General features: G+C 31.9%; 1 protein-coding gene across 1 annotated transcript in view; it reads left to right on the top strand.

Moving 5' to 3' along the window:
- The window catches only part of LOC143234547 (formin-like protein), a 93,790-nt gene extending 76,344 nt beyond the window's left edge, over positions 1 to 17,446 (top strand). The window contains 9 exon segments of the mRNA XM_076471978.1: positions 8,914 to 8,982; positions 9,730 to 9,810; positions 12,301 to 12,430; positions 14,043 to 14,215; positions 14,471 to 14,572; positions 15,365 to 15,433; positions 15,435 to 15,485; positions 16,058 to 16,163; positions 16,724 to 17,446. Of these exon segments, the coding sequence (XP_076328093.1) occupies positions 8,914 to 8,982; positions 9,730 to 9,810; positions 12,301 to 12,430; positions 14,043 to 14,215; positions 14,471 to 14,572; positions 15,365 to 15,433; positions 15,435 to 15,485; positions 16,058 to 16,163; positions 16,724 to 16,830 (888 nt within the window). The 3' untranslated portion in view covers positions 16,831 to 17,446.
- The last annotated feature ends 1,696 nt before the right edge of the window (positions 17,447 to 19,142 follow it).

The following is a 19,142-nucleotide window of genomic DNA, read 5'->3' as shown; positions in this document are numbered from 1 at the left end:
AGACTGCTAATAGTCTTTTTATGTAGTGTTTGCACACAAAAAACAACAATAAAAGCACAATAGTGTCTGAAAAATTTATTGGTTATCAACATTAAGTTAGTTTAAAGTGTGATCTTTCCTATGAGCACAGACGTTTAACAATGTTTAATGTGTTAGCACAGATTATGCTCTTTATTAGCAATTGCAGTATTTCAGTTTTATTATTGGACCTGCATATGGATTTAACAAAGTCTGTAACAACAAAAAATTCACTTTTGTAAAATTCATTGGAAGGGAATGTTAAATAATGAAGTTATCTAGAAAAAACTCTAATACATGTTCTGATTTGTCATATATAACATCTGACTTGTTTTGTGCTTTCGCTAAATTGTAAGCAGTAAATTGTTTATAATAATTAAATACTAAAGAAATGTTATGTTTGTTACTATTTAAAAAATGTTCGAGAAACAATTTATGATCATAACAATAAAACATTTCTAACAGTAGTTGTTTGTATAATTTATGATCATAACAATAAAACATTTCTAACAGTAGTTGTTTGTATAATTTATGATCATAACAATAAAACGTTTCTAACAGTAGTTGTTTGTATAATTTATGATCATAACAATAAAACGTTTCTAACAGTAGTTGTTTGTCTGTTTGTGTAAAATATTAGCATGTTATATTAAAGTAATTCCTTTATGTTTGCTAGTAAATAATAATAAATAATCACAAGACATTTATGTTAATGTTTTGTTTTTAAATATAGAAAGAATAAAGGAAGTTACTGGTAAACATGGCATGACTTTATAAATACTATACATCTTGTTTTCCAGCTTACTGGTAAACATGGCATGACTTTATAAATATTATACATCTTGTTTTACAGCTTACTGGTAAACATGGCATGACTTTATAAATATTATACATCTTGTTTTCCAGCTTACTGGTAAACATGGCATGACTTTATAAATATTATACATCTTGTTTTCCAGCTTACTGGTAAACATGGCATGACTTTATAAATATTATACATCTTGTTTTCCAGCTTACTGGTAAACATGGCATGACTTTATAAATACTATACATCTTGTTTTCCAGCTTACTGGTAAACATGGCATGACTTTATAAATATTATACATCTTGTTTTCCAGTTTACTGGTAAACATGGCATGACTTTATAAATACTATACATCTTGTTTTCCAGCTTACTGGTAAACATGGCATGATCTTATAAATACTATACATCTTGTTTTCCAGCTTACTGGTAAACATAGCATGACTTTATAAATATTATACATCTTGTTTTCCAGCTTACTGGTAAACATGGCATGACTTTATAAATATTATACATCTTGTTTTCCAGCTTACTGGTAAACATGGCATGACTTTATAAATACTATACATCTTGTTTTCCAGCTTACTGGTAAACATGGCATGACTTATAAATATTATACATCTTGTTTTCCAGCTTACTGGTAAACATGGCATGACTTTATAAATACTATACATCTTGTTTTCCAGCTTACTGGTAAACATGGCATGACTTTATAAATATTATACATCTTGTTTTCCAGCTTACTGGTAAAACATGGCATGACTTTATAAATACTATACATCTTGTTTTCCAGCTTACTGGTAAACATGGCATGACTTTATAAATGCTATACATCTTGTTTTCCACACTTACTGGTAAACATGGCGTGACTTTATAAATATTATACATCTTGTTTTCCAGCTTACTGGTAAACATGGCATGACTTTATAAATATTATACATCTTGTTTTCCAGCTTACTGGTAAACATGGCATGACTTTATAAATATTATACATCTTGTTTTCCAGCTTACTGGTAAACATGGCATGACTTTATAAAATATTATACATCTTGTTTTCCAGCTTACTGGTAAACAGTGGCATGACTTTATAAATATTATGCATCTTGTTTTCCAGCTTACTTGCAAACGTAATGACTTTATAAACATATTATACATCTTGTTTTCCAGCTTACTGGTAAACATGGTATGACTTTATAAATACTATACATCTTGTTTTCCAGCTTACCTAATTAAACATGGCATGACTTTATAAATATTATACATCTTGTTTTCCAGCTTACTGGTAAACATGGCATGACTTTATAAATACTATACATCTTGTTTTCCAGCTTACTGGTAAACATGGCATGACTTTATAAATATTTATACATCTTGTTTTCCAGCTTACTGGTAAACATGGCGTGACTTATAAATACTATACATCTTGTTTTCCAGCTTACTGGTAAACATGGCATGACTTTATAAATACTATACATCTTGTTTTCCAGCTTACTGGTAAACATGGCATGACTTTATAAATACTATACATCTTGTTTTCCAGCTTACTGGTAAACATGGCATGACTTTATAAATACTATACATCTTGTTTTCCAGCTTACTGGTAAACATGGCATGACTTTATAAATATTATACATCTTGTTTTCCAGCTTACTGGTAAACATGGCATGACTTTATAAATACTATACATCTTGTTTTCCAGCTTACTGGTAAACATGGCATGACTTTATAAATACTATACATCTTGTTTTCCAGCTTACTGGTAAACATGGCATGACTTTATAAAATACTATACATCTTGTTTTCCAGCTTACTGTGTAAACATGGCGGTGACTTTATAAATATATTATACATCTTGTTTTCCAGCTTACTGGTAAACATGGCATGACTTTATAAATATTATACATCTTGTTTTCCAGCTTACTGGTAAACATGGCATGACTTTATAAATACTTATACATCTTGTTTTCCAGCTTACTGGTAAACATGGCGTGACTTTATAAATATTATGCATCTTGTTTTCCAGCTTACTGGTGGCTTATGGCATGACTTTATAAATGATAATACATCTTGTTTTCCAGCTTACTGGTAAAATCTGTGGCCATGACTTTATAAATATTATACATCTTGTTTTCCAGCTTACTGGTAAACATGGCATGACTTTATAAATATTATACATCTTGTTTTCCAGCTTACTGGTAAACATGGCATGACTTTATAAATATTATGCATCTTGTTTTCCAGCTTACTGGTAAAATCATGGCATGACTTTATAAATACTATACATCTTGTTTTCCAGCTTACTGCACGGTAGACAGCAGCGTGACTTTATAAATACTTATACATCTTGTTTTCCAGCTTATGCTGATTGAAACATGCGTGACTTATAAATACTATGCATCTTGTTTTCCAGCTTACTGGTAAACATGGCGTGACTTTATAAATACTATACAATCTTGTTTTCCAGCTTACTGGTAAACATGGCATGACTTTATAAATATTATACATCTTGTTTTCCAGCTTACTGGGTCATAACAGCGTGACTTTATAAATATTATACATCTTGTTTTCCAGCTTACTGGGTAAACATGGCATGACTTTATAAATACTATACATCTTGTTTTCCAGCTTACTGGTAAACATGGCATGACTTTATAAATACTATACATCTTGTTTTCCAGCTTACTGGTAAAACATGGCATGACTTTATAAATACTATACATCTTGTTTTCCAGCTTACTGGTAAACATGGCATGACTTTATAAATACTATACATCTTGTTTTCCAGCTTACTGGTAAACATGGGTAAACATGCACTATACATCTTGTTTTCCAGCTTACACTGAATTAACTTATAAATGCTATACATCTTGTTTTCCAGCTTACTGGTAAACATGGCATGACTTTATAAAATACTATACATCTTGTTTTCCAGCTTACTGATTGAAACATGGCATGTTTTATAAATACTATACATCTTGTTTTCCAGCTACTGGTAAACATGGCATGACTTTATAAATACTATACATCTTGTTTTCCAGCTTACTTAAAACATGGTAAACATGGCATGACTTTATAAATATATATACATCTTTGTTTTCCAGCTTACTGGTAAACATGGCATGACTTATCAAATACTATACATCTTGTTTTCCAGCTTACTGGTAAACATGGCATGTAAATGGCGCGTGACTTATAAATACTTTACATCTTGTTTTCCAGCTTACTGGTAAACATAGCATGACTTTATAAATATATACATCTTGTTTTCCAGCTTACTGGTAAACATGGCATGACATTTTATAAATACTATACATCTTGTTTTCCAGCTTACTGGTAAACATGGCATGACTTTATAAATACTATACATCTTGTTTTCCAGCTTACTGGTAAACATGGCATGACTTTATAAATATTATACATCTTGTTTTCCAGCTTACTGGTAAACATGGCATGACTTTATAAATACTATACATCTTGTTTTCCAGCTTACTGGTAAACATGGCATGACTTTATAAATATTATACATCTTGTTTTCCAGCTTACTGGTAAACATGGCATGACTTTATAAATACTATACATCTTGTTTTCCAGCTTACTGGTAAACATGGCATGACTTTATAAATATTATACATCTTGTTTTCCAGCTTACTGGTAAAAACATGGCATGACTTTATAAATATTATACATCTTGTTTTCCAGCTTACTGGTAAACATGGCATGACTTTATAAATATTATACATCTTGTTTTCCAGCTTACTGGTAAACATGTAAACATGGCATGACTTTATAAATATTATACATCTTGTTTTCCAGCTTACTGGTAAACATGGCATGACTTTATAAATATTATACATCTTGTTTTCCAGCTTACTGGTAAACATGGCATGACTTTATAAATATTATACATCTTGTTTTCCAGCTTACTGGTAAACATGGCATGACTTTATAAATACTATACATCTTGTTTTCCAGCTTACTGGTAAACATGGCATGACTTTATAAATATTATACATCTTGTTTTCCAGCTTACTGGTAAACATGGCATGACTTTATAAATATTATACATCTTGTTTTCCAGCTTACTGGTAAACATGGCATGACTTTATAAATATTATACATCTTGTTTTCCAGCTTACTGGTAAACATGGCATGACTTTATAAATACTATACATCTTGTTTTCCAGCTTACTGGTAAACATGGCATGACTTTATAAATATTATACATCTTGTTTTCCAGCTTACTGGTAAACATGGCATGACTTTATAAATACTATACATCTTGTTTTCCAGCTTACTGGTAAACATGGCATGACTTTATAAATACTATACATCTTGTTTTCCAGCTTACTGGTAAACATGGCATGACTTTATAAATACTATACATCTTGTTTTCCAGCTTACTGGTAAACATGGCATGACTTTATAAATACTATACATCTTGTTTTCCAGCTTACTGGTAAACATGGCATGACTTTATAAATACTATACATCTTGTTTTCCAGCTTACTGGTAAACATGGCATGACTTTATAAATACTATACATCTTGTTTTACTGGTAAACATGGCATGACTTTATAAATACTATGCATCTTGTTTTCCAGCTTACTGGTAAACATGGCATGACTTTATAAATACTATACATCTTGTTTTCCAGCTTACTGGTAAACATGGCATGACTTTATAAATACTATACATCTTGTTTTCCAGCTTACTGGTAAACATGGCATGACTTTATAAATACTATACATCTTGTTTTCCAGCTTACTGGTAAACATGGCATGACTTTATAAATATTATACATCTTGTTTTCCAGCTTACTGGTAAACATGGCATGACTTTATAAATATTATACATCTTGTTTTCCAGCTTACTGGTAAACATGGCATGACTTTATAAATATTATACATCTTGTTTTCCAGCTTACTGGTAAACATGGCATGACTTTATAAATATTATGCATCTTGTTTTCCAGCTTACTGGTAAACATGGCATGACTTTATAAATATTATACATCTTGTTTTCCAGCTTACTGGTAAACATGGCATGACTTTATAAATACTATACATCTTGTTTTCCAGCTTACTGGTAAACATGGCATGACTTTATAAATATGGCATGACTTTATAAATACTATACATCTTGTTTTCCAGCTTACTGGTAAACATGGCATGACTTTATAAATATTATACATCTTGTTTTCCAGCTTACTGGTAAACATGGCATGACTTTATAAATACTATACATCTTGTTTTCCAGCTTACTGGTACAACATGGCATGACTTTATAAATACTATACATCTTGTTTTCCAGCTTACTGGTAAACATGGCATGACTTTATAAATATTATACATCTTGTTTTCCAGCTTACTGGTAAACATGGCATGACTTTATAAATACTATACATCTTGTTTTCCAGCTTACTGGTAAACATGGCATGACTTTATAAATACTTATACATCTTGTTTTCCAGCTTACTGGTAAACATGGCATGACTTTATAAATACTATACATCTTGTTTTCCAGCTTACTGGTAAACATGGCATGACTTTATAAATACTATACATCTTGTTTTCCAGCTTACTGGTAAACATGGCATGACTTTATAAATACTATACATCTTGTTTTCCAGCTTACCAGCTATACATCTTGTTTTCCAGCTTACTGGTAAACATGGCATGACTTTATAAATACTATACATCTTGTTTTCCAGCTTACTGGTAAAACATGGCATGACTTTATAAATACTATACATCTTGTTTTCCAGCTTACTGGTAAACATGGCATGACTTTATAAATACTATACATCTTGTTTTCCAGCTTACTGGTAAACATGGCATGACTTTATAAATACTATACATCTTGTTTTCCAGCTTACTGGTAAACATGGCATGACTTTATAAATACTATACATCTTGTTTTCCAGCTTACTGGTAAACATGGCATGACTTTATAAATACTATACATCTTGTTTTCCAGCTTACTGGTAAACATGGCATGACTATTATAAATACTATACATCTTGTTTTCCAGCTTACTGGTAAACATGGCATGACTTTATAAATACTATACATCTTGTTTTCCAGCTTACTGGTAAACATGGCATGACTTTATAAATACTATACATCTTGTTTTCCAGCTTACTGGTAAACATGGCATGACTTTATAAATACTATACATCTTGTTTTCCAGCTTACTGGTAAACATGGCATGACTTTATAAATACTATACATCTTGTTTTCCAGCTTACTGGTAAACATGGCATGACTTTATAAATACTATACATCTTGTTTTCCAGCTTACTGGTAAACATGGCATGACTTTATAAATACTATACATCTTGTTTTCCAGCTTACATGGTAAATAAACATGGCATGACTTTATAAATACTATACATCTTGTTTTCCAGCTTACTGGTAAACATGGCATGACTTTATAAATACTATACATCTTGTTTTCCAGCTTACTGGTAAACATGGCATGACTTTATAAATACTATACATCTTGTTTTCCAGCTTACTGGTAAACATGGCATGACTTTATAAATACTATACATCTTGTTTTCCAGCTTACTGGTAAACATGGCATGACTTTATAAATACTATACATCTTGTTTTCCAGCTTACTGGTAAACATGGCATGACTTTATAAATACTATACATCTTGTTTTCCAGCTTACTGGTAAACATGGCATGACTTTATAAATACTATACATCTTGTTTTCCAGCTTACTGGTAAACATGGCATGACTTTATAAATACTATACATCTTGTTTTCCAGCTTACTGGTAAACATGGCATGACTTTATAAATATTATACATCTTGTTTTCCAGCTTACTGGTAAACATGGCATGACTTTATAAATATTATACATCTTGTTTTCCAGCTTACTGGTAAACATGGCATGACTTTATAAATACTATACATCTTGTTTTTTACTGGTAAACATGGCATGCTATACATCTTGGTACTGGTAAACATGGCATGACTTTATAAATACTATACATCTTGTTTTCCAGCTTACTGGTAAACATGGCATGACTTTATAAATACTATACATCTTGTTTTTTCCATGGCATGACTTTATAAATACTATACAAGCTTACTGGTAAACATGGCATGACTTTATAAATACTATACATCTTGTTTTCCAGCTTACTGGTAAACATGGCATGACTTTATAAATACTATACATCTTGTTTTCCAGCTTACTGGTAAACATGGCATGACTTTATAAATACTATACATCTTGTTTTCCAGCTTACTGGTAAACATGGCATGACTTTATAAATACTATACATCTTGTTTTCCAGCTTACTGGTAAACATGGCATGACTTTATAAATACTATACATCTTGTTTTCCAGCTTACTGGTAAACATGGCATGACTTTATAAATACTATACATCTTGTTTTCCAGCTTACTGGTAAACATGGCATGACTTTATAAATACTATACATCTTGTTTTCCAGCTTGGTAAACATGGCATGACTTTATAAATACTATAATCTTGTTTTCCAGCTTATAAACAATGACTTTATAAATACTATACATCTTGTTTTCCAGCTTACTGGTAAACATGGCATGACTTTATAAATACTATACATCTTGTTTTCCAGCTTACTGGTAAACATGGCATGACTTTATAAATACTATACATCTTGTTTTCCAGCTTACTGGTAAACATGGCATGACTTTATAAATATTATACATCTTGTTTTCCAGCTTACTGGTAAACATGGCATGACTTTATAAATACTATACATCTTGTTTTCCAGCTTACTGGTAAACATGGCATGACTTTATAAATACTATACATCTTGTTTTCCAGCTTACTGGTAAACATGGCATGACTTTATAAATACTATACATCTTGTTTTCCAGCTTACTGGTAAACATGGCATGACTTTATAAATACTATACATCTTGTTTTCCAGCTTACTGGTAAACATGGCATGACTTTATAAATACTATACATCTTGTTTTCCAGCTTACTGGTAAACATGGCATGACTTTATAAATACTATACATCTTGTTTTCCAGCTTACTGGTAAACATGGCATGACTTTATAAATATTATACATCTTGTTTTCCAGCAAGTTCACTCTATTATCACAGCTTCGAGGTCAACCAAAAATTCGAAAAAAATAAGAAAACTGCTGGAGGTGAGTCTGAAGATTATTTGTTTACTATTTTATTTTAACACAGTTTTTATAATTTACTTGTTGTCCTAATTCAGAACATGCTATTTGAGGTTATGTACTAAATTCAGTCCCAGGTGTTACTTCAGATAGGAAGGACTTGTTACAGAAACTAATGTTTTGTGGGATAATTGTATTGTCTTAAGTTATCTTGACTGTTCTCTGACTATCAGAAAAACGTGTTGATTCTTTAATATAATTTCCTGATTGGTCAGAAAGAGGGATGATCAGCTGTAAATACAATTTTGACAATTTTTAGCGCGATTAATTCCTGGCGTGAACACGCTATACAAGCCTCATTCCAGTTTTGTCTTTCAACTAATTGTATACATGGTTCTTTAACACTAGTCATCAGGTTTCTTGTAAATATAGTGTATTTTACTGTACTAAAATACAGTCCATTTATTTCACATTCAACATTACAGTTGTCAATGTAGTTGTCCCCCATAGCAACTAGATCACCGACTTTTCTGTTTTCTCCTAAAAATCAAGTGTTTATTTGTTGTGTGAACTGCACACAGTCTTTTTTCTTTCATTATTTTTGTAAATAGTCACCAGACCTGTCATTTTGCACACTCGGTCCACGAATCTCCAGTTATTGCACAGTGGGTGACTGTGTGCTGGGTTCATCCTTCTAATACCCTGGTGGTAACAAAAATGTAACAAACATTTGTCATATAAATTACATCCTTGTGTGATTTTTCATTACAGATCATCTTAGCTTTTGGCAACTACATAAATGGAGCCAAAAGAGGACCAGCATATGGCTTCAAACTACAAAGTTTGGACTCGGTAAGTAAAAGCACATGAATGATTTTAACACAAATAGTCGTATGCATTAGCTTTCAGTAACTCTACACAGGGTACAGAAGAAACTAACTATTAATAACATACCACTATATTTAGTACAGCATAACATCTACAAAACACAGATATATTACAGAATACACTGGTGTTAAGCCTTATATTTAGTACAGCATAACATCTACAAAACAGATATATTTCAGAATACACTGGTGTTAAGCCTTATATTTAGTACAGCATAACATCCACAAAACACAGATATATTACAGAATACACTGGTGTTAAGCCTTATATTTAGTACAGCATAACATCTACAAAACACAGATATATTACAGAATACACTGGTGTTAAGCCTTATATTTAGTACAGCATAACATCTACAAAACACAGATATATTACAGAATACACTGGTGTTAAGCCTTATATTTAGTACAGCATAACATCTACAAAACAGATATATTTCAGAATACACTGGTGTTAAGCCTTATATTTAGTACAGCATAACATCTACAAAACACAGATATATTACAGAATACACTGGTGTTAAGCCTTATATTTAGTACAGCATAACATCTACAAAACACAGATATATTACAGAATACACTGGTGTTAAGCCTTATATTTAGTACAGCATAACATCTACAAAACACAGATATATTACAGAATACACTGGTGTTAAGCCTTATATTTAGTACAGCATAACATCTACAAAACACAGATATATTACAGAATACACTGGTGTTAAGCCTTATATTTAGTACAGCATAACATCTACAAAACACAGATATATTTCAGAATACACTGGTGTTAAGCCTTATATTTAGTACAGCATAACATCTACAAAACACAGATATATTACAGAATACACTGGTGTTAAGCCTTATATTTAGTACAGCATAACATCTACAAAACAGATATATTTCAGAATACACTGGTGTTAAGCCTTATATTTAGTACAGCATAACATCCACAAAACACAGATATATTACAGAATACACTGGTGTTAAGCCTTATATTTAGTACAGCATAACATCTACAAAACACAGATATATTACAGAATACACTGGTGTTAAGCCTTATATTTAGTACAGCATAACATTTACAAAACACAGATATATTACAGAATACACTGGTGTTAAGCCTTATATTTAGTACAGCATAACATCTACAAAACAGATATATTTCAGAATACACTGGTGTTAAGCCTTATATTTAGTACAGCATAACATCTACAAAACACAGATATATTACAGAATACACTGGTGTTAAGCCTTATATTTAGTACAGCATAACATCTACAAAACACATATATTACAGAATACACTGGTGTTAAGCCTTATATTTAGTACAGCATATCATCTACAAAACACAGATATATTACAGAATACACTGGTGTTAAGCCTTATATTTAGTACAGCATAACATCTACAAAACACAGATATATTACAGAATACACTGGTGTTAAGCCTTATATTTAGTACAGCATAACATCTACAAAACACAGATATATTACAGAATACACTGGTGTTAAGCCTTATATTTAGTACAGCATAACATCTACAAAACACAGATATATTACAGAATACACTGGTGTTAAGCCTTATATTTAGTACAGCATAACATCTACAAAACACAGATATATTACAGAATACACTGGTGTTAAGCCTTATATTTAGTACAGCATAACATCTACAAAACACAGATATATTTCAGAATACACTGGTGTTAAGCCTTATATTTAGTACAGCATAACATCTACAAAACACAGATATATTACAGAATACACTGGTGTTAAGCCTTATATTTAGTACAGCATAACATCTACAAAACAGATATATTTCAGAATACACTGGTGTTAAGCCTTATATTTAGTACAGCATAACATCCACAAAACACAGATATATTACAGAATACACTGGTGTTAAGCCTTATATTTAGTACAGCATAACATCTACAAAACACAGATATATTACAGAATACACTGGTGTTAAGCCTTATATTTAGTACAGCATAACATCTACAAAACACAGATATATTTCAGAATACACTGGTGTTAAGCCTTATATTTAGTACAGCATAACATCTACAAAACAGATATATTTCAGAATACACTGGTGTTAAGCCTTATATTTAGTACAGCATAACATCTACAAAACACAGATATATTACAGAATACACTGGTGTTAAGCCTTATATTTAGTACAGCATAACATCTACAAAACACAGATATATTACAGAATACACTGGTGTTAAGCCTTATATTTAGTACAGCATAACATCTACAAAACACAGATATATTACAGAATACACTGGTGTTAAGCCTTATATTTAGTACAGCATATCATCTACAAAACACAGATATATTACAGAATACACTGGTGTTAAGCCTTACTCTTATTGTAGCTTGTTTTTTTTTATTTGTGTGTGTGTGTGTGTGTGTTTAAACTATAAATTTGTGACTATTTCATTTGTTAACAGCTTGGAGACACAAAGTCTGCAAATCGTAAGATTACGTTACTACACTATATTGTAGATACTGTCCAGTCTCTGTTTCCTGATGTTATCAACATAGATTCAGAACTACGATTTGTAGAGAAAGCTGCAGAAGGTACGTTTGTCTAGTGACAAACTTCATGTTACAATTTTTTAAAGCACTAAATATTATAATAAAATACATACTTACACAAATAACTGTTTTGTATAGTAGAAAAATATTACAAGAATTGTTTTATCACATATTTTTATTATGGAGTAAGATCTATTATAGTAGTCACTAGTTTCTTACCACATTTCAAATTAGGACTTATAAAATACCAAAACTTTTCATTTTCAGTAACACCAAATAAATATAATAAATATAATTTATCAGGAAATTAAGCAGCTGAGATAATTGCATTTAGATTATAATTATCAATGAAATTAAAATATCACAAAATTGGTTTATTTAGTTATGTTCTATAAAACATAAACCTACCAACCTCAGAGTTTACAAAACAACAATGTTATTTATGTGTTAGTTGTTTACATTTGTAACAGTAGACAGTGTATATAGACTACACTCAGTATTCTCACAACTGTTATATTGTAACAAGTTCTTGTATGTAGACTGCACTCTTTCAGTATTCTCACAATTGTCACATTGTAACAAGTTCTTGTATGTAGACTGCACTCTTTCAGTATTCTCACAACTGTTACATTGTAACAAGTTCTTGTATGTAGACTGCACTCTTTCAGTATTCTCACAACTGTTACATTGTAACAAGTTCTTGTACCACTAGATCTGATGAAATCACTATAATTTATATGCAAAAACGGCTCGTTTGGGTTGAGAAAATATTTTACATAGAAGAGCGAACAACGTTTTGACCTTCTTCGGTCATCGTAAGGTTCACAAAGAAAGAGGTAACTGACCGGAAGCTGACCACATGTTTGAAAGGGGTTGTGTAACTGTGTGTCGAAATGTAGAGGGCAGTATTAGATGTTTGAATATATAATTTTATTTATTTTATTATATTAATATAGGTATAAAGGTGTTCCTTTATATTGGTTTATTTTGGGTTTAAGTTGTTGTATAAGTAAGGCTTCTTTAATTTTGCATTTGATTATGTTTGTTTCTTTAATTAGTATTTGAGTGTATAAACCAATATAAAGGAACACCTTTATACCTATATTAATATAATAAAATAAATAAAATTATATATTCAAACATCTAATACTGCCCTCTACATTTCGACACACAGTTACACAACCCCTTTCAAACATGTGGTCAGCTTCCGGTCAGTTACCTCTTTCTTTGTGAACCTGACGACGACCAAAGAAGGTCGAAACGTTGTTCGCTCTTCTATGTAAAATATTTTCTCAACCCAAACGAGCCGTTTTTGCATATAAATTTCTCAACAAGTGGGTTTCGACATCACTGAAATCACTATAATGTTTTTTCTTATGGTTTGGAGAGTAAATGTGGTTGTTTTATTTAACTTTTTTATTATAGGTTTTTTAAAACAGTTTAATATAAATTATAATGTTAATCGTTTTGGGAAAAAAAGTTGTAAGGTTTTGTGATACAAAAGATGTCTCTTTAACCCAAAAATATTTCATAACACCCAATTGGTTTACAGTAGAAGTAATTTTTAACAGATTAATAAAAATGTGTTTTTTTCCAGTTTCTATAACATATATATAAATTTTAGCAGGTTAATAAAAATGTTGTTTGTTTCTAGCTTCTCTAGAAAACATCCTGATGGATATTAGTGAGTTAGAGAAAGGCTTGGAGCTGTGCAAAAAAGAGCTGTCTCTCCGTGGCGATGCTAAGGATGCTACTGTGTTGAGAGAATTTTTGACAAACAATGAAGAAAAACTAAAGAAATTAAAGGCCAATACAAAAATAGCACAAGTAAGGTGGTTGCTTTTTAAATATAATTTGTTTTATTTTGGCCCAGGGCACCCTCACTGTGCCATTGCTTGCATATATTTATTTCTTTTATTATTTGTTAACCTATTCCAAAATGTAAATTGAAATTCTTTGTGTTTCTTTAACGTGTTTTGTAACTTTTAAGGAAAGAAAGTTTTTGATAATTTCACCAATCATGTACATTTACTTGTGAGGCTGGAAGATGTCTTATGATTCACTTGTCTGTTTATTTAACAGGAAGCCTACTCTGACTGTGTAGAGTACTTCGGTGAAAGTGCGCGAACTGTTGCTCCAAACACTTTCTTCTCCTTGTTTGTTCGTTTTTTAAAAGCCTTCAAGGTAAGATACGTAACTGACAGGAACATCACTTGTTTATTAGCATAAGTATACAAGTTACACTTTTCGAAAATTTCTCTTACATGGAATATTTTAAACCAAAGGCACTAAATAAGTAATTCCTATCAAGCCCCTTCAGTGGTACAGCAGTACTTACAACCCTAGAAACTAGGTTTTGATACCTGTGGTGGGCAGAGCACAGATAACCCTTTGTGCTTAACTACAAACAAACAAAATCCCCATCAAAGAAATTATGCCAGAATTTTGCCCTTATGTTTTGGGAATTTCAACATTTTTGATTCGTTATGTGCATTTATAAAATTGTTAATAATCAGAAGTACATAAGAGTACATGGCAGGTTTAATGAAAAACAGTCCAGCAGTTCACCATTCTATGTGAATGTACATGCGCGCGCACACACACACACACACACACACACACACACAGACACACACACACACACAGACAGTTCTTAAATAATTGTCTAGACTCTCTGAAAATAAATTGGTTAGGAACAAGACGTAATGATGCTGTCAAACATTATATTTTAAAAATGTAAGAGTGTATGTGTGGAATATCATTTTTGTAAACAGCAAATTATCAAAGTAGTATTTTGTTATATACATTTTTATCGATCTTGAACAGCATCTCACAACAAAATGAATAAATATTAACTTTTTGTGTTTAGTGTTCCATAATTAAAGAATCAAATTTTACACTTCCTATGCCTGTTCATTTATCTGTGTAATCTTGAAAAAAAACATGTATCAAAGATTTTGAATACCAATGTTGTAGCAAGCAGAACAAGAAAACGAACAGAGAAGAAAACAGGAACGAGCTGCGAAAGAGACAAAGAAAAATCCTCCAGCACACGCGGAGGAAGAAAAACTCTCTAAATGCACGAAAAAATACACAGGTGAAAGTTTGAGTTAGCTACGTGTTTGTAGTTATTGTATAATGTAATTGAAAGGGAAGATGAAATATTCAATAAATAATAAAATAATACCTGATTTTATTAAAAAGACGTTTGAAACTATAACTGTGAAGATGTATTTGTTCAAATTTATAACCTGAAGTTTTTGACTTTGAAACTGTCTCTCACTTTGTTACTAATTGTTCTTTGTGCTAGTTCATTTCCAGTGGCCCGGCATGGCCAGGTGGGTTAAGGCATTCGACTCGTAATCTGAGGGTTGCAGATTCGAATCCCCGTCGCACCAAACGTGCTCGCCCTTTTAGCCATGGAGCCATTATAATGTGATGATCAATCCCACTATTTGTTAATAAAAGGGAAGCCCAAGAGTTGGTGGTGGCTGGTGTTGACTAGCTGCCTTCCCTCTAGTGTTACACTCCTAAATTAGGGATGGCTTGCACAGATAGCCCTCGTGTAGCTTTGTGTGAAATTCAAAAACAAACTATCATTTTCAGCACATGTTCTGTTTTCGTTTTATTTATTAAAGTCATTTTACTGGTTTATTTTTTAAATTCTAGGATGCTGTTATCAATGAACTGAAGAGTAAGACACGTCAAGTCAAAGAAAAAAGGCTTTTGAAACAAGATGAAGTTTATAACGGAGCTCTCGAGGACATACTGTTAGGTGAGAAGTTCTCTTTGTTTGAAAATACATTTAAGTTTAATTTGAAGTAAAACAGTTGCTACTGAAAACATCAGTGAACTGAATATTGTCTAATGTATGCATTTGTTTTAAAACATAACTTTTTGTTTATTTGGCTGTTTTATTGAACTCGAACCAGACATAAAGATATAAATAAAAATATTTAATCAGTTCATTATTCTGTAACTTCTCTATCTACTGGTGTTCAATCCCCTTTGTGTGCACAGTGTGAATAGCCCTAAACATAAACAAACAGTATTTGTAAAATGTGGATTTAAAGGTGTAAAAATAAGTAATGTAAGTTTATATTATCTAAGAATCATGATACTTCTTTCAGTTCACACTATTTTTGTAATTGTATCAGCTCTAAGCAATAAATAGAAGTTTTGGTTGCTAAAGAAAGTATGCACTGTTAACTAAAACCTTTGTTGACAAAGCTGACTTCACTTGTAAATAGAAAGTATGTTTTCTAAAGCAAAGCATATAGATTCTTCAGACTTTTTTTCATCTACAATGGTATCAAATAATTCATTTTAATATAGGTCTTAAGAATGAACCGTATCGTCGAGCCGATGCAGTTAGAAGAAGTCAGAGAAGGAAACAAGAAAATGTTGGACTTTCTCGAACGATGGATGAACTAGAATTTTAGAAAGTTTTCTTACAGACATGTAATTAAATTAAAGCAAGTTCTTTGTGGAGGTTCATCAAAACCTGATTCTACAAATAGTTTTTTGTATATTTGTAGAGGACGAGCAGAGCCGTTGTCCGTGGTGTAAATTTAGGACGTCTAATACTTTCTTAATTTAGAATGTGTGCTGGTTGTTGTCTGTGGTGTAAATCTAGGACGTCCAATACTTTCTCAATTTAGAATGTGTTTTGATTGCTGTCCGTGGTGTAAATTTAGGACGTCTAATACTTTCTCAATTTAGAATGTGTTTTGGTTGCTGTCAGTGGTGTAAATTTAGGACGTCTAATACTTTCTCAATTTAGAATGTGTTTTGGTTGCTGTCCGTGCTGTAAATTTAGGACGTCTAATACTTTCTCAATTTAGAATGTGTTTTGGTTGCTGTCCGTGGTGTAAATTTAGGACGTCTAATACTTTCTTAATTTAGAAGGTGTGCTGGTTGTTGTCCGTGTTGTAAATTTAGGACGTCTAATACTTTCTCAATTTAGAATGTGTTTTGGTTGCTGTCCGTGGTGTAAATTTAGGACGTCTAATACTTTCTTAATTTAGAATGTGTGCTGGTTGTTGTCTGTGGTGTAAATCTAGGACGTCCAATACTTTCTCAATTTAGAATGTGTTTTGATTGCTGTCCGTGCTGTAAATTTAGGACGTCTAATACTTTCTCAATTTAGAATGTGTTTTGGTTGCTGTCCGTGGTGTAAATTTAGGACGTCTAATACTTTCTTAATTTAGAAGGTGTGCTGGTTGTTGTCCGTGTTGTAAATTTAGGACGTCTAATACTTTCTCAATTTAGAATGTGTTTTGGTTGCTGTCCGTGGTGTAAATTTAGGACGTCTAATACTTTCTTAATTTAGAATGTGTGCTGGTTGTTGTCTGTGGTGTAAATCTAGGACGTCCAATACTTTCTCAATTTAGAATGTGTTTTGATTGCTGTCCGTGGTGTAAATTTAGGACGTCTAATACTTTCTCAATTTAGAATGTGTTTTGGTTGCTGTCTGTGGTGTAAATCTAGGACGTCCAATACTTTCTCAATTTAGAATGTGTTTTGATTGCTGTCCGTGGTGTAAATTTAGGACGTCTAATACTTTCTCAATTTAGAATGTGTTTTGGTTGCTGTCAGTGGTGTAAATTTAGGACGTCTAATACTTTCTCAATTTAGAATGTGTTTTGGTTGCTGTCCGTGCTGTAAATTTAGGACGTCTAATACTTTCTCAATTTAGAATGTGTTTTGGTTGCTGTCCGTGGTGTAAATTTAGGACGTCTAATACTTTCTTAATTTAGAAGGTGTGCTGGTTGTTGTCTGTGGTGTAAATCTAGGACGTCCAATACTTTCTCAATTTAGAATGTGTTTTGATTGCTGTCCGTGGTGTAAATTTAGGACGTCTAATACTTTCTCAATTTAGAATGTGTTTTGGTTGCTGTCTGTGGTGTAAATCTAGGACGTCCAATACTTTCTCAATTTAGAATGTGTTTTGATTGCTGTCCGTGGTGTAAATTTAGGACGTCTAATACTTTCTCAATTTAGAATGTGTTTTGGTTGCTGTCAGTGGTGTAAATTTAGGACGTCTAATACTTTCTCAATTTAGAATGTGTTTTGGTTGCTGTCCGTGCTGTAAATTTAGGACGTCTAATACTTTCTCAATTTAGAATGTGTTTTGGTTGCTGTCCGTGGTGTAAATTTAGGACGTCTAATACTTTCTTAATTTAGAAGGTGTGCTGGTTGTTGTCCGTGTTGTAAATTTAGGACGTCTAATACTTTCTCAATTTAGAATGTGTTTTGGTTGCTGTCCGTGGTGTAAATTTAGGACGTCTAATACTTTCTTAATTTAGAATGTGTGCTGGTTGTTGTCTGTGGTGTAAATCTAGGACGTCCAATACTTTCTCAATTTAGAATGTGTTTTGATTGCTGTCCGTGGTGTAAATTTAGGACGCCTAATACTTTCTCAATTTAGAATGTGTTTTGTTGCTGTCAGTGGTGTAAATTTAGGACGCCTAATACTTTCTCAATTTAGAATGTGTTTTGGTTGCTGTCCGTGCTGTAAATTTAGGACGTCTAATACTTTCTCAATTTAGAATGTGTTTTGGTTGCTGTCCGTGGTGTAAATTTAGGACGTCTAATACTTTCTTAATTTAGAAGGTGTGCTGGTTGTTGTCCGTGTTGTAAATTTAGGACGTCTAATACTTTCTCAATTTAGAATGTGTTTTGGTTGCTGTCCGTGGTGTAAATTTAGGACGTCTAATACTTTCTTAATTTAGAATGTGTGCTGGTTGTTGTC

Source organism: Tachypleus tridentatus, chromosome 12 (genome assembly GCF_004210375.1).
Source record: "Tachypleus tridentatus isolate NWPU-2018 chromosome 12, ASM421037v1, whole genome shotgun sequence".
In the NCBI taxonomy this organism is placed as follows: Eukaryota; Metazoa; Arthropoda; class Merostomata; order Xiphosura; family Limulidae; genus Tachypleus; species Tachypleus tridentatus.
This window is presented reverse-complemented; position numbering and strand designations above follow the sequence as displayed.